Genomic DNA, 16,417 nt, shown 5'->3' with positions numbered 1-16,417 from the left:
CTGGACCAGGTCAGGGAGGCCTTCAAGGAGGCAGCTGTATGTAAAACAGTGACCCTGAGGACAGAAAATAAGTACTAGCACTCCTCAAAGGACCCGCGTACATTCAGGGATCAGTGCCAGCTGATTCAATAATAACAGCAACGGCTAGGAAAAGGGCCAATGTACCCACAAATGCCGTACCACCTCCAGACAAGGAGAGTAGAAGGATGAACCTCATGGAGAGGAAAGTAGAACAGAGTGCGGCAATTCAATGGCGCATCACCAACTCAAACGCCCTAATCAACAGGCACGCATACCAGCACTGGGAGGAAGGTATGCAACTCCTGAAGCATCTACCACAACAGTACCAGCAAAGGGTAGCCCACCTGGTAGAGGAAGGAAAAAACATGGCTTACACATGTTTGAAGTCTGCCTTGGATGCTGCGGAGATGTCCAGCAGGCAGATGATTGGGGTGACGGAGAGAAGGCACGCATGGCTTAGGATTTCAGTCTTCAAACCTGAGGTACAGAACAACATCCTAAACACACCCTTCAACGGAGAGCAACTTTTTGGAATGCAAGTTGACAAGTTAACTCAGCTGAAAAAGGACGAGACAGCAAGGGCCATGGGAGCACTGCAGTTCAGAGGAATGAGAAGGGGTACACCCTCAAGAAGGCCAAATGGTAGGGGAGGCAACCTACCTAGTACATCGCACCAAACCTTCCAACAAGGTTATCAAGGAAACGGCCAGGGTCAGCAGCAGCAGAACTGGCAGTACCAGCCACGAGGCCAGTCCTTTCAAGGATGCTCAAACTGACAAGGACAGAAATGTAGAGGAGGGCAACAACCCACATCCAAGTGACTTCACCGGAAGGCAAACGCCCACCCTAACAACACCTCTAGGGGGGCATCCAAACATAAGACAAAACCAAAACCTGATTTTACAAAACACAGTTCCTCGAACGGACAAATGATACTAACCATCATACAATACGGCTACTGTATAGAGCTAGAAAAACAACCTCCAAACAAGAGACCGAACAACAAGGTGCACTCAGCAAAGGAACTGTTGCTCTTGCTACTAGAAGCACAGGAACTGCTCAGCAAGGAGGCAAGAGATAGTTCCGTACAAAGAGGGAAACAAGGGGTTTACTCCACATACTTCCTCATACCAAAAGTGGACGATACGCTAAGACCTATTCTAGATCTAAGGTTCTTAAACAAGTTCATAAGGACACAAAGATACAAAATGACATCTCTGTCAGAAGTAATACCCCAGATACAAGAGGGGGATTACATGGCTACTATAGACTTAAGACGCGTACGTACACATCCTCATCAACAAGAAAAACAAACGCCTACTAAGGTTGGTTATCAACCAAACTCACTATCAGTTCACAGTACTAGCATTCGGACTCAAATCCGCACCAAGGGTGTTTACAAAATGCCTAGCAGCGGTTTCAGCACACCTAAGGAGGCAAGGGATACACGTATACCCCTACCTCAACGACTGGCTTGTAAAAGCAAGCTCTTACAGACAATGCGAACAACACATCCAGCAGGTCATACAAACACTAATCCGACTGGGGTTCTCAATCCATTGGGGAAAGTCTTCAATAGAACCGGAACAGGTGAAGATATTCTTAGGGGCAGAGATCAACACCATACAGGGCAAAGTGTTCCCCAGCACAAAGAGAACTTTGGCAATACTGAAGGAGACACGTCCTTACCACAAGGGGCACGCTCGGACAGTGAGCAAACTAATGGGAATGATGGCATCATGCATACACCTGGTCCCAAATATTCGCCTCCACATGAGACCATTCCAAGAATGGATACAGCAGCAATGGTCACAGGCAACCGGAAGTTGGGAAGATCTAGTGGTTGTCACACATGCAGTGCATCAGGAAATGGCTTAGTGGAACAAGGAAAACATATCACAGGGGAAACCATTCACACAGCCAACTCCAACAGTGACCATCACGACAGATCCCTCCCAAGTGGGGTGGGGCGCACACATGAACAGGCTCAATTTGAGGGTATTATGGTTGCAGCAGGATGCGGTCAAACACATCAACTACCTAGAGCTAAAAACAGTGTTTCTAGCCTTAAAAGCCTTTCAGAAGGAGCTTTACGGAAACAGGGTGTTGATCCAAACAGACAACACACCCACCATGTTCCACATCAACAAACAAGGAGGAACGCAATCAGTGGCACTATCAGGGCTAGAACAGGAAATATGGAGATGGGCCATTCCACTAAGAATAGACCTACTAGCAATACATCTTCCAGGGAAGGAAAATGTGGAAGCAGACACTCAGCAGGCAGACATCTGCATCCCACGAATGGGAGCTCAACCAACAGAAAATAGAGAAGCTATTCCGGAAATGGGGTACACCACAAACAGACCTATTTGCAACACACCTAAATGCAAAATGCCAACACTAGGCATCCAGACAGCCAGGCCATCAGTCCCAAGGGAACGCGCTATGGATAAGTTGGTCAAAGATATTTGCTTCCGCTTTTCCCCCAATGCCACTGATGCACAGGGTACTCAACAAATGCAGGATCAGCAACATGATGCTAATACTAATAGCACCTCAGTGGGCCAGACTGTTCTGGTTCTCACAAATAGAAATGGCGCAAGAACCAGCACACAGATTCCCAAAGAGAAGTGACCTGTTAACAATGCAGGACGGAAGGGTGCTACACCCAGAGCCAGAGAGCCTCTTAGCAGCATGGCTCCTGAAGACCTAGAATTTGCACACCTCAAACTACCAGCAAGCACAATGGCGGTGCTCAGGGATGCAAGGAGACCTACCACAAGAAAGTGCTACGTAGCAAAGTGGAAGAGATTCTCCGAATGGTGCATTAGAGAGAAACTACAACGGAAGATTACAAAGGAATCACCTGTATTAAAATACTTAACGCATCTACTACAAAATAAACTAAGCTACACATCCCTAAGGGTGCACTTAGCGGAGATTGTGTCTTACGCAAGAGGAGAAACAGGAAAGAGTTTCTTCACCTCCCAAGTAGTAAAAAGATTTCTGGAAGGGGCAAAGAGAATCGCACCTCCAAACAGAAGGCTAGCACCAGCATTGAACCTCAAAGTAGTGCTAACTCAATTGATGAAAGCACCATTTGAGCCTATTCACAAAGCTACACTGCACATTCTCACGCTAAAAACAGCCTTCTTAGTAGCTATCACATCGCTACGAAGAGTGAGTGAATTGCAAGCGCTAACACTTAAAGAGCCCTACATACAAATACACAATGATAGGATTGTAATGAGAACAGACCCACATTTCATGGCAAAAGTGGTGTCACGGTTCCACATCAATCAGATGATTCAAACACCAAGTTTTTTCCAAACACCAACCACAAGTACAGAAAGGGCGCTACACACACTGGATGCCAGAAGGGCGGTAATGCACTATATAGAGAGGATAAAGGAGTGCAGAAAGACAAAGCAGTTCTTTGTATCCTTTGCCAGCAGTTTTTTGGGACAGCCAGTTACCAAAAATACCATTGCACGGTGGATTTCACAAACCATACAACTCTGCCGCAAGCAGGCCAACTGTTACAAGGAGCAGCTCATGCTCACTCAACAAGGAAGAAAGGAGCAACAATTGCGTTTCTATCAAACACACCTATCCGAGACATCTGCCAAGCCTCAACATGGTCTTCAGTGCACACGTTCACTAAGCACTACTGTGTAGATATTCAGATGAACAAGGAAGCACAAGTGGGACAGAAGGTCTTACAACACATATTCAGTAAACAGAGCTCATCTTCCACCCAACCACCACAATAACGACAAACCACTACAAAGTCTATGCACAGCATAGCGAATCCAGAAAGATTCATGCTGCAAAACGTATAGTTTCTTAACTGTCGGTGTAGGTTTGCAGCTTGAAGACTTTCTGGAATCACTAGCGATCACACCGTCCTCCACCAGAAAGATGAGACCGGAGTAAGAGGATTAAAACAGGAATAAGACTTTAAGAGTTAAAAGAAGAGAGAGTAACACAAGACAAGAAAAAAAAATCCAAACAGGGGTGTCTCTACTTGTCCATGGGGCAGGTTGCTTCATAAATCTACTTGTCCTGTACAAAAAATCCACTTGTCCCTTTGGTGCCATGTATTGCGGCAACAAAGTATGGCAGCACTCTTATTATACAAGAGCTCTGATATAGCCTCTCTGATTATGCCAGGGCTCATACCATAGTAGTGTTTGAATACCTACGTTGCCACGTTTCCACAGATCTACATACTGGGGCTAAAGGTAGTGGTAAGCAATAGTTCCAGGGTTAGAATGCCCTTTTGAGTCTATGCAAAACTACTAACTTGCATGTTTTAAGGGTTTTCAACAACTCTTCTCTAATCTTTTCCCGTACTGAGAAATTTTGGAAATTTACTCCTGACAATGGCAGACGTAAACCTTCTTCCAGAGTTGGGAAAAAAGTGGTGGGAGGGAAAGTGAACTTGCAAACACTCAGATTTTCGCATGGGATAATCTACACATGCATATTTGCTCATGCTAAAATGAAGTTCACAAATTTTCTAGGAGTACTATTTCTTGTCCTACTTTTGTAAATTCTTGGGAATTCATGAAAGCTGTATACCTGCACTTGATGCAAGGACATAGATCATGGGTGCACTTTTGAGACTTTCTTCAATAATTGGGCCCCAATTTGGTCTGGCGTGGACCATATCCTTTTTCGTTTATTAAAATTCTCTCTCTCTGGCTCTCTCTGGCTCTCTCTGGCTCTCTCGGTTTTCTCTCTGTCTTTCTCTCTGTCTTTCTCTCTCTGTCTCTCTCTCCCCTTCACTGTGAGTGGTGGCATTCTGCTGTTTCACAAGGAGCATATCAGCACACAAAGTAGTTGTGTTCAGGGCCAGTAACTACTGTGGCAGTGTGTGCTTTTTGAAACCAAAATCAATTTTTGCTTTTGCCAAGGTTTGTCATAATGGTGAGGGTCCGGCAGCTCCCACACCAATAAGGTTTTACAAAAACCATGCCAAAACTAGTCCCGTATTGACAAAACTAAACAGCTGACTACCAATTTCAGTCCTACTGGCTTTGCCAAGGCTAGTTAATTGTTTTTCCCATACTCTTATTGAAACTGATTACACTGATTTTCCATTATTAATATTTTTGGGAAATACGAGCATGCATCAACACGTTACTAAATGATGCTGCAAAGAAATGGTATCTGAAATTTTATAGTAGTTTGGCTAAATGTTTTTTTTCCTGCTTTCATTTTTTTATCAACATTTTATTTTGAAAGCAAAGAATCAATTTTGCTTTCAAGCTTCTGCAAATATTTGCATCAAATCACAGAGCATTCTGGGAGCATTATACATAGCCTCATATTGCTAAACCTTGAAAACGTGTGTACACATTTTTATTATGAAACCACTGTCGGTAGTGCAGTCAGAGCTTACAACATCTACATAGAGCACTCACCCTAATAATAAAGGCTTTTAATTAATGAACCATAAATACAAGTTGGAACAACATTAACATATGGACACATATATGCAGACAGTGCCCTAATCAGATCCATAATGTGGTACTGCAAACTGGCAGCCAAAGGGTTTGTGCTGCAGGGGGGTTGGGCCTACTTGTGCCAAGGACAAAAATAAAAGTATAAACTTTTTGCCCTTGACCCCAAACAATATGTCCTGGGTGTTGGGCTATAGGAATTCTACATCCATGCCGAAGATGTCGACCAAAGGTGGGAGCTTCCGGAGGAAGTGCGTCGACGTCACGAAGGACACCAAATGGTGGTATGTCGACACCCACCTGGGCCATGAAAAAAGACAATTCCGTACCCAACCACTAGATGGCGGAATAATGCACAGCATAGTGAATCCAGAAAGTCTTCAAGCTGCAAAACTACACCGACAGGCAAACTATACCGTTCGAGGCATGTGGGCTGCTGAATTCATATCTGTGCATAGATCGCCGCCTAGTGTTGGGTCCGGATGTTTGCACGTTGTTGTCCTGGAAGAGTCTTCGAAGTATCCTTGGATAGGTGACTCCTCCCCTGGACTACAGTGCGCATGGGCATCCTCTCCATCCTCAGATTGTTTTTTTCCGCCATTGGGTTCGGATGTGCTATCTTAGCTCAAGTTAGGAAAATATTTGGTCGAGGCCAAAAGGCCTTTAGTTCGCGTCGGTACTGTTTATCGATCGGGTTTCGATAGCATTTTGTTAGTTTACTAACTTTCAGCACAGACTTCTTTCGCATTTACCTGTCCATCGACTACTTCGACGATGGAATCCAGGACGCCATTCAAAAGGTGTCCGGTATGCAATGCGAAGTACCCACACATCGACGTCCATCCGGTGTGCAACAAATGCCTTTCGCCGGACCACGACGAATCGACATGCATGGCCTGTGCCCGGTTCCGTTCCAAGAAGACTCTAAGGAACCGAAGAGCGGCGAGACTCGAGGCGCGGCACGCGGCACCGGCCCCAACAGACATCTTCGACGAGGCCGACGTCGAAGAATTAGAAGTCATACCCTCCAGTCCCGTTTCCGAACACGACCCCGGATCGGACGAGGGCGACGAGTCACTCTTCCACAGAGGTGAAGACGACACCGAGGTAGGAGACGACGAGGAGGCCTTAGGGGCCGAAGAGAGTAGCTCCAATGATGAACAAAAGGCCTACCTGTTCAAACCGAAGAAACACCAGCGCCACAGCCTTTGGCTCCGGTCGAGGGATCGCCTTCGGGCCTTACCCGAGACCCATCCCGTAGTTCTTCGGCCCCGCCCTCGGGCCCGGCCTCGGACGTTCAGCGGCAGCCATTGCTGCATAAGCCAGCTGGTTTCCCTACCACAAAACCGAAACCGAAAGCTGCTCCGGTTCATACGAAACCGAAACTGAAAGTGGCGCTGGTCGGATCGAGGCCTTCCACGCCTTCGACGCCAGCGCAACGCGTCGGCACCGACCGCACCAAGAGGGACTTCGGTGCCGAACTGGAATCGGGCGACATCGGAGTCGACAAACGGAAAAAGGCCATCGGCACCGAGAAACCTACTCGGCTACCGACGCCAACGACACCGAGGGCAATACCGCCTGCTTCGCCTCGCGTCGCTCCCTCGACGACGCCGATGCCTCACGTATCGAGGACGTCGACGGTGATCTCCACACCTCGACTCGAGGACCCGCCGGCACCGAAAAAATCCACGCCCGGCTCTACGAACCTGCCCGGTGCCAAAGCCTCAAAGACGCCCCAAGTGCGGCCTGCTGCGACGCAAAGCAACAAAACCACGGCGGCCCTCAAAGACCCGTCGGGTTCCGGCCCGATCGGAGCTCCAGCAACCTCTACGGGGCCAGCCAACATTACCTTCGGCTTGCCTCCGTCAACAATCCCGAAGATGTTCCAACTCAGGACACGGGTTACCCAGACTCCGGTTCCACCGGACGAGACGTCTCCGTCACGTGTCATCGACGCCGACACTGGCAGGATGATTCTCCACGACCGAAGAATAACTTCGGAACCGCCATTAGACCCTTTCAGGATCCCACTAAAAAGGAAGCTGCCTGTGGAATCAGAACCTCTCCTTTATGAACCGTTCCGTTCCTCCTACCAGGATCCACACCGGTTCTCCCCCACACGCTCCGACACGGATGCATTGGAGGACTACATGGATGACCAAGCACCCTACCATGTAGACACAGACCCTGATGACCAGCAGGACCCTGATCAAACTTGGGGCGACCCTGCAGACCCCAGTGCACCTCTCGATACACAGGACCCACAACTCTATGGGGCAAAAACATCTCCCACGGAGGATACTGCGGCGTTCAACGCTCTTATCGAACGTGCTGCAAATAACCATGGGGTACAGCTTCACTCAGATACCATCGAGGATGACTTTCTAATGGACATTTTTGCATCCTCAGAAAGACATGTAAAAACTCTGCCAATGCTGAAGGGGGTCCTCAAACCAGCTAAGGACATTTTCAAGGAACCCACCAGGGCACGAGTGATAAACCCCAGGATTGATAAAAAATACAGATCAGCACCTGGGGATCCTACTTACATCAAAGGACAATTACCACTCGACTCCATCGTCGTAGCGAATGCTCGCAAGAGGGCACACTCGCAAACGACAGGTGACGCTCCTCCCCCGGACAAAGAGTCCAAGGTGCTAGAGACCTCCGGCAAGCGAGTTGCCGCCCAGGCTGCCAACATATGGCGCATAGCCAACACTCAAGCGCTCCTCGCCCGCTACGATAGAGCGCACTATGACACATTGGAGCAACTACTCCAACATCTCCCTGACCAGTTCAAAGAAGGTGCAGAAATTCTTATCAGAGAGGGACAGCTACTCACAAATGCTTCCATCAAATGTGCACTAGATGCTGCAGACACGGCTGCCAGGGCCATAAACACAAGCGTCATGCTGCGACGACATGCCTGGCTACGAATCTCAGGATTCAAGCCTGAGGTACAAAACAACATACTGAACCAGCCCGTCAACCCCGACTATTTATTCGGCCCAGAGGTTGACACCACCCTCGAAAAGATAAAAAAGGACACGGACACTGCAAAGTCCATGGGTGCCCTCCAAACTCAGTCCTTTCGGAGCGGCTCCTTTCGTCGCCCCGGAAACAAGGGGGCAGGTAGAGGACAGGGGTCACAACAAACGTATAACAAAGGCAATACACAGACCACCTACGATAAAAACACCCGAGGTGGATATCGTGGCTCCAGTACAAAGGGCAGAGGACGTGGCTACGGCAACACCAGGTCCTCCCCCAAGAACAAGCAGTGACGCCCTCTCCCTTCCTCCCGACCACATAACACCTGTCGGGGGAAGACTACAAAGGTTCCTGTCCACGTGGAACTCCATCACCACGGACAGGTGGGTCAAAGATATTGTAAAATACGGTTACTGTCTGGAGTTAACCTCCACTCCACCCACAATACCACCAAGAAACCGTCCTATGTCCTCAGAGCACTTAACGCTCTTACAGCGAGAGGTGCAAAGTATGCTTCTAAAAGGCGCTATAGAGGTCGTCCCCATCCACGAGCAGGGTACGGGGGTTTACTCCCTCTACTTTTTAATTCCAAAGAAGGACGGGTCGCTCAGGCCTATATTAGACCTGAGACCCCTGAACCAGTACATTCTTTCAGAGCACTTTCACATGCTCACCCTACAGCAAGTCCTTCCGCTTCTCAAGCAGGGAGACTTCCTAGCCTCACTGGACCTCAAGGATGCGTACTTTCACATACCCATCCACCCCTCACACAAAAAATACCTCAGGTTCACTGTTCAGGGGCAGCACTATCAGTTCAAAGTCCTTCCCTTCGGCGTGACAACAGCGCCCAGGGTTTTCACGAAGTGCCTAGCTACGGTGGCAGCACATTTACGGAGGCAGCATATACACGTCTACCCCTACCTAGACGACTGGCTCGTTCAAGCGACGTCAGCCCAGCAATGTGCAAGCCACATGTCCTGCACCATTCACCTTCTTCACAGTCTGGGATTCTCACTAAATTACCCAAAGTCCCATCTCCAGCCCGCACACGTACAACAGTACCTAGGTGCGACTATAGACACTCTGGCGGCCACAGCTCAGCCAAATTTAGTGAGGATCAACAGCATACAACTGCTGATCTCCAAGTTCAAACCCAATCACTCGCTTCCAGCGCGAGTGTTTATGCAGTTGATAGGCATGATGGCCTCCTGCATCTTCATAGTCCCGCACGCGAGGTTACATATGCGCCCACTTCAGGAGTGCCTAGCACGTCAGTGGAATCAGGCTCAAGGACAGTTGAAAGACCTAGTGTTGGTGAGCGGTCGGGCATACAACTCTCTGCATTGGTGGAATCCACAAAACCTTTGCAAGGGCCGACCGTTCCAAGAGCCTGTTCCGCAAATAGTACTGACAGCGGACGCGTCTCTCCAGGGATGGGGAGCTCATGTACTCCACTACACAGTACAGGGACTATGGACACCACAACAGAAGAAGATGCACATCAACCTTCTGGAACTGATGGCAATCTTCCTGGCCATGAAGGCATTCAAAGTACATCTGTGCAACAAAGTCGTGTTGATCCGGACGGACAACATGACTGCCATGTACTACATACAGAAGCAGGGAGGAACACACTCTCCACAGTTGTCTCATCTGGCTCAGAGCATGTGGAAGTGGGCCATTCAGAGGAACATGTTCCTCATGGCGGAACACCTCCCTGGCAAGGACAACCAGATGGCGGATCTGCTCAGCAGACACAGCCACCAGATGCACGAGTGGGAGTTACACCCATCAGTACTCCAACCGTACTTCCAGCAGTGGGGTCATCCAGAGATAGACCTATTCGCGACAAGCGAAAACGCAAAATGCCAAAGCTTCGCCGCCAGATTCCCACATCCGCAGTCGCAGGGCAATGCGATATGGATGAACTGGTCCGGCAGATTTGCGTACGCTTTTCCCCCAGCGCCGCTGATACCGCTGGTGGCTCGCAAACTACGACAACACTCCCTGACACTCGTCCTAGTTGCTCCCACGTGGGCACGCCAGCCGTGGTACACCACCTTCCTCGAACTTTCCGTGGTGCCGCATCAAAGGCTGCGGATCAAACCCGCGCATTTGACGCAGAACCATGGAGAGGTTCAGCACCCAGATCCGCAACAGCTGAACCTGGCGATCTGGCTCCTGAAGTCCTAGAGTTTGGCTATCTCAACCTGCCACCTGACTGTATGGACATCATCAAGGAGGCCAGGAGACCCACTACCAGGGCTTGCTATGCAGCCAAATGGAAAAGGTTCGTCATTTATTGCGGTAATAATGACATCAACCCGCTGGACGCATCCATCCACAACATCATCTGTTACCTCTTACACCTATACCGATGCAATCTGGCGTACACCTCTATACGTGTCCATTTGACCGCAATATCAGCCTATCTGCAAACCAGGCAGCACCTCTCTCTATTCAGAGTGCCTGCCATCAAAGCATTCTTGGAAGGGCTCAAACGAGTCATTCCACCTAGTCACCCACCGGCTCCAATGTGGAACCTCAACTTGGTCCTCACACGCCTGATGGGTCCACCCTTTGAACCTCTACACTCCTGCGAGATTCAATTCCTTACCTGGAAAGTGGCCTTCCTAGTAGCGATCACTTCCCTAAGAAGAGTTAGTGAACTCCAGGCACTAACCGTTCAAGAGCCATTTATTCAGGTTCACGCCAACAGGGTCGTACTACGTACCAACCCCAAATTCATGCCCAAGGTAATATCGCAGTTCCACATGAATCAGACTATTGAACTGCCCGTTTTCTTCCAAAACCCACAAACTGTTGCAGAAAGGGCACTACATACACTAGATGTACGGAGGGCCCTCATGTACTACATCGACAGGACTAAACCATTCAGGAAGACAAAACAACTGTTCGTTGCCTTTGCCCCACACCACAAAGGTAACGCCATCTCCAAAGCAGGGATAGCCAGATGGATAGTTAAGTGTATTCAAATCTGTTATCAAAAGGCAAAACGCACATTAACTATTCCACCACGAGCCCACTCAACACGTAAGTTGGGGGCTTCCATGGCCTTCCTAGGAAATATTCCCCTGCATGATATATGCAGAGCAGCCACATGGTCCACTACACACACATTTACAAAACACTATTGTGTAGATGTGCAGTCAAAACAGCAGGCAGCTGTAGGACAGGCTGTTCTCAAGACACTTTTTCAGACCGCTGCAGCTGGCACGGGTAGCCGCCGCTAATAGAGGGCACTGCTATGTATTCTATGCACAGATATGAATTCAGCAGCCCACATGCCTCGAACTGAATATGCTACTTACCAGTATGCATCTGTTCTTGGCATGTAGGGCTGCTGACATTCATATCGCCCTCCCTCCTCCCCGGCGCCTGTCGCAGCTGCAGCTCTCAGAATTACTGCAAGCATGGTCATCACTTTCTGTATCTACTCCATCACTGCCACAATGGCGAAAAACAATCTGAGGATGGAGAGGATGCCCATGCGCACTGTAGTCCAGGGGAGGAGTCACCTATCCAAGGATACTTCGAAGACTCTTCCAGGACAACAACGTGCAAACATCCGGACCCAACACTAGGCGGCGATCTATGCACAGATATGAATGTCAGCAGCCCTACATGCCAAGAACAGATGCATACTGGTAAGTAGCATATTCATTACACACCAAGGTGGCACAGGATATCTTCCATCAATGGGAAGAAAACTGTTTAGTTATTTTCGCCACAACAAAGAATGTGCTATGTGAACAATTTTGTGAGCTGGCATTTCCAAGAAGGCTCTCTCTCTGAGATTTATTCCGGATTGAGTGAAGCACGGGATTCCTGTACACCCTTCCACCGCTATCTCTCCCACACCAAGTTTTGAAGACGAACAGGAACAACCAGGCCCTAGTCTCCCTAGTGAATTTGACAAGGAGGATGTGGTATGCAGAACTTCTGGACATTAGCATCTCTCCTCTAATCAGGCTTTGCTTTCGGGAAGACGTGGGCATTGGTGCACACGTTCACAAAGCACTGCTCCCTCAAAGGCCTGGTCCATCTTGAAGGGCATTTCACTCGTTCTGTTCTGCTTTCTGATTTGACCTATTTCACAGACTCGCCACCTTAGAAGAAACTGCTTTTGTATCTATTTTGAATATGAGTAATCTTAATTTAGAGCCATATTCATCAGAAGAAAGTTACTGGCCTTCTGTCTGGTGGATATTCTAACTGGAGAATCTTTGCTGCCCTCCTGCCTCCCCATTCTGTGAACTAGTCTCCTTTTCAATCTGAAACAATCCCACTCTAGGAATCTGCATACTGGTATCCACTGTATGTTGGGCTCCACGTCAGAGGACACAGATAAAGTCAAGAAAGAAACTGATGTCAACACTCAAGGGTGGTGCTTATATGCAGCTCTTGTTTCTTCTGGGATGGAATGAATTAGATGCAGATAGTCCAGTGTGGCATCTGGGGATATTCTAAAGGTGTGGAATCTTGCGTTGGGGTATCCACTAGAAAGCGCATTGCCAAAGTTATGTAACTTCTTCGTTCGTACTTCAGCGCACCTTTCCCTTAATTTTGAAACTGTTAAAGGAATAGAACTAAAATATGCATAGTTGCTGATACCAGTTTGCACAAGACAAGTTAGATTAGGGATTGAAAAGAACCAAAATAAAGCTCTTGTATTAATTATGTTGAATTATCTGCTTAAGCCTTTTTCAAATGCCATGGCATGTCTTATCCAAATGCAAGGCTTTTCTTTTTTGCTAAGATTGGTCATGTCTTTATTTTGACTGCTCAAGCGAAACAGTAATTCATTTTTTGGGTATTCGGTCAGAATTTTTTGGGGAGTTCTCTTCCATGATGCCTATAAAGTGGATGCTTTAGGAGTGGTTATTCGTTAATTTTCTTGTCACGACCGGCCTATATCTTCTGCCACAGGCGAAAACCTGAAACACCAAGACCTGAGAAGTCACTGCTGCGATCCAAGATGAATGCTTTCTTTATAAACTGTTCAAGAAAGTTTCTTAATAATTCTATTGGTCCCAGGGATGGTCAACACATTCATGGAGTAGAAGACAAAATGTTTTATTCCTTCAGATTTGCTCTGCCAGTGCTGCTATTTAGGTTTTCGTCAGTCTGTCTGCCCTGGAGGCTTCAATGCTGACAATATCTTCGCCCCAGGATGTCTTGCAAATTTCTCAACCTTACTATGGGCCACCTGAATGCTTACGGTACACACATCTGAACCTACAGCTGCCTAACCACGCAGAAGTCTTCTCCAATATTGCATGTTACCAAAAGATTTAATCTACCTCCATAGTTGTTTCGTCCAAGACTTGATCAAGTAGGGGAGAAGCAGATGCTTGATTTAACGAGTATACCGATTCCAGGCATTTGCAGTTACTAGATCAGTTTATATCTTTGCAAACCACTATTGCATTGATAGGCCCCTTTCACCGCCTTTTATCATAGGTTTCTATGTTTATTGTCCTAAGCCTCATTGAGGGGGTAAGCTTGTTACTCTCCAAATGTTCATGAATTTAAAAACGAATTTCATGGTGGAAAAACTACTCTATTATAATCCTTGTTCCTCGTCATGCCTTTGCTCTCAAAATTCATAAACTTCTAGGCTAGAACCGGGACCAAGTATGGAATAGGGATCTCCACAGATTGTCTGGCCTCCAGAAAGTAGCGGTCCTACAGAATATGCTGCTCATAATTGAAGAAGACCAGTCCTAAGAGGACAAGGACCAGCTTTTAGTCTGGTTTGTCTCCAGCCTTTCCCCCCCCATTGGTTGCAGTTTTCATTTTTGAGTGATTTTTCTAGTTATGATTACAAAAACAGTTACTGTCTGCTCTTAATTGTTTTCAATTTAGTAACGTCTGTATTTTAAAATTATGTTGAGGCCTCCCACCTCTACGGAGCTATTCGGTTTTATGAAGAATCAGGAATTCAAGCAAGTTATTTTTTCCTCGTTCGTGTGAAAGAATTGCATGTGACTTCTAGGGGCACTTATAATTTTGCATTGGTATTTAAAGGAACAGTATGAAGACATTCAGCGCCTCTGGTGTCGCATAAATCTGTGATACCATGAGCTTTACTAGGTATAAACCTTGAACAATTACTAAACATTATTAAAGGCCAATTGCCATTGAACTTGGATAAGCACAGTGGGTATCTTAGCAAGCATTTTACAGATTACTTGGTTGTTGCTTTTTATTACTTGATGTGCTTTGTGGCAAAATGAGTCACAAATTGCGCTTTCCACCAATAGTTAAAGCAATAAGAAAATTATCTTGGACATTTGTGGCATTGAAGTTCTATTGCTACAATATGCTTATTCTGTTTTCTTATTCTGAAATGTAAAGTATATTTCTAAAGAACTTTGGATTTCTATTGTTAGCTTGTTTGAGAGACCATAATTAGTTAATTTGAATGTAAATTTCATATCCGCTCAGCATATCAAAACATTTTATATTCATTAACCAACCTAATATAGGTGTCATTTCAAAATAAAAGTAGCTTGTGTGAAGCAAAGAGACAACTACGAAAATGGTTTCCAAAATTGGCGCTCTTTCATTAACATGCATTCTAAATACATTCATATTTTTTGAGTATGGTCTACTGAAATGTTATTCTAAAAAATGTATTCAAATTGGGGAACCAAAGTAGCAGAAAAGGGCTGTATTGAGTGCAGTCATCTGTCTCCCAACACAAACAAATTTGTGGAGTCTTAAACTAATCTCCAGAGATAGGAGCCTCTACTTCTTGATGCCTCAATTAATGGCTCATTATATCTGACATCTTTGAATACTTGAGCCCTCATGCACACACTATTGCTTCTATTGTTTTCTAGAAAGAATGATAAAGCCAGGAGCACTTTACAATGCTGTCTTTTTGTTAATGTTTTTTTCTGTGCAGGTTGCTACCAGTTCCAGTTTAGCTGCCTTTCCCAAATCAGAGTCCGCCTCCTCCAAACCCTGCAGTGCACCAAGACCGGTCAATGGTGTAATCAATGCGTAAGTTGTGATCTAAGAGCTTGCAATGTTTAAAACTCAAAAGCAAGAAACACACTTCCAAGGAGAGGTCACTTGCTTGTCATGTTAAGCATGGGGTTATTACTTGGGGAGCAAGTACTGGTTCGAAGCCGTCGTTTTATCCACAGGTTACATACATGCTGTGGCGTTACCTGTACATCGATAGAAGTCTGCAAAATATATCTACCACTGACATCCAATCCTCAAAGAATAGTATACTATCAAATTATAATTGTGTTAAGACAAAAGCCTTGAGGGCAGAGATTCACCGTACACATCTTTTTCTGTTGTGAAATGCTTTTCAATGAAAGGGTCTTTTCAAATTGCCAAACATCACCAACCCCAATAAGACAAAGATCAAATGTTATACTGCCTTCATGTCAAAATCTTCTCTTACCCAAGGACTCCCATATTCAAAGCATTATAAAGAAAATAAAAGCCATTTTTATTTGGGGAGGTGGCCCATGAACCACAATTTCAACATGTATAGATGAGGTAAGGTGGTAATTCCCCTCATTTAATGTTCTAGTAGCAAAGGAGCAGTTATAACATGCATAATGGAAAAACAATATTTGGTAATTGTTTTTTTGCATTGTGACCAAGGTAATTGTGTATATCCTGCTCTTTTCTACATGAAGCAGGTGAAGTCTTGTGGAATCTGGACTTTGGCTCAAGCTCTGCCATGTATATGAACTATGAAGTCCCACATGTGAAAGAAACCTGGACTTATTGTTCATCTAGATAGGTTGTAGTAACTGGCCCTAAATATTGGATTGCCTTACATAACCCACTTCTACCACTGTTTTGAAGTGAAGATGTTCAGACCTGACTGAATTTGTAGCAAAAATAATAAATTCTCAGCAATAATTTTTATTTTCATG

At 46.3% G+C, this 16,417-nt stretch overlaps 1 protein-coding gene across 12 annotated transcripts in view; it reads left to right on the top strand.

Annotated features, from left to right (window-relative positions):
* The window catches only part of LOC146871964 (KAT8 regulatory NSL complex subunit 1-like), a 1,874,485-nt gene that overhangs the window by 776,930 nt on the left and 1,081,138 nt on the right, over positions 1-16,417 (top strand). For all 12 annotated transcript variants that reach the window (XM_085652540.1, XM_085652525.1, XM_085652531.1 and 9 more), the window contains exon 5: positions 15,421-15,518. In XM_085652540.1, the coding sequence (XP_085508666.1) occupies positions 15,421-15,518 (98 nt within the window). The remainder of the gene's footprint in view (positions 1-15,420; positions 15,519-16,417) is intronic.

The sequence above is a fragment of the Triturus cristatus genome, chromosome 1_1 (assembly GCF_964204655.1).
Source record: "Triturus cristatus chromosome 1_1, aTriCri1.1, whole genome shotgun sequence".
In the NCBI taxonomy this organism is placed as follows: domain Eukaryota; kingdom Metazoa; phylum Chordata; class Amphibia; order Caudata; family Salamandridae; genus Triturus; species Triturus cristatus.
Note: the sequence above shows the minus strand (reverse complement) of the source record. Positions and strands in the feature narration are given on the sequence as shown.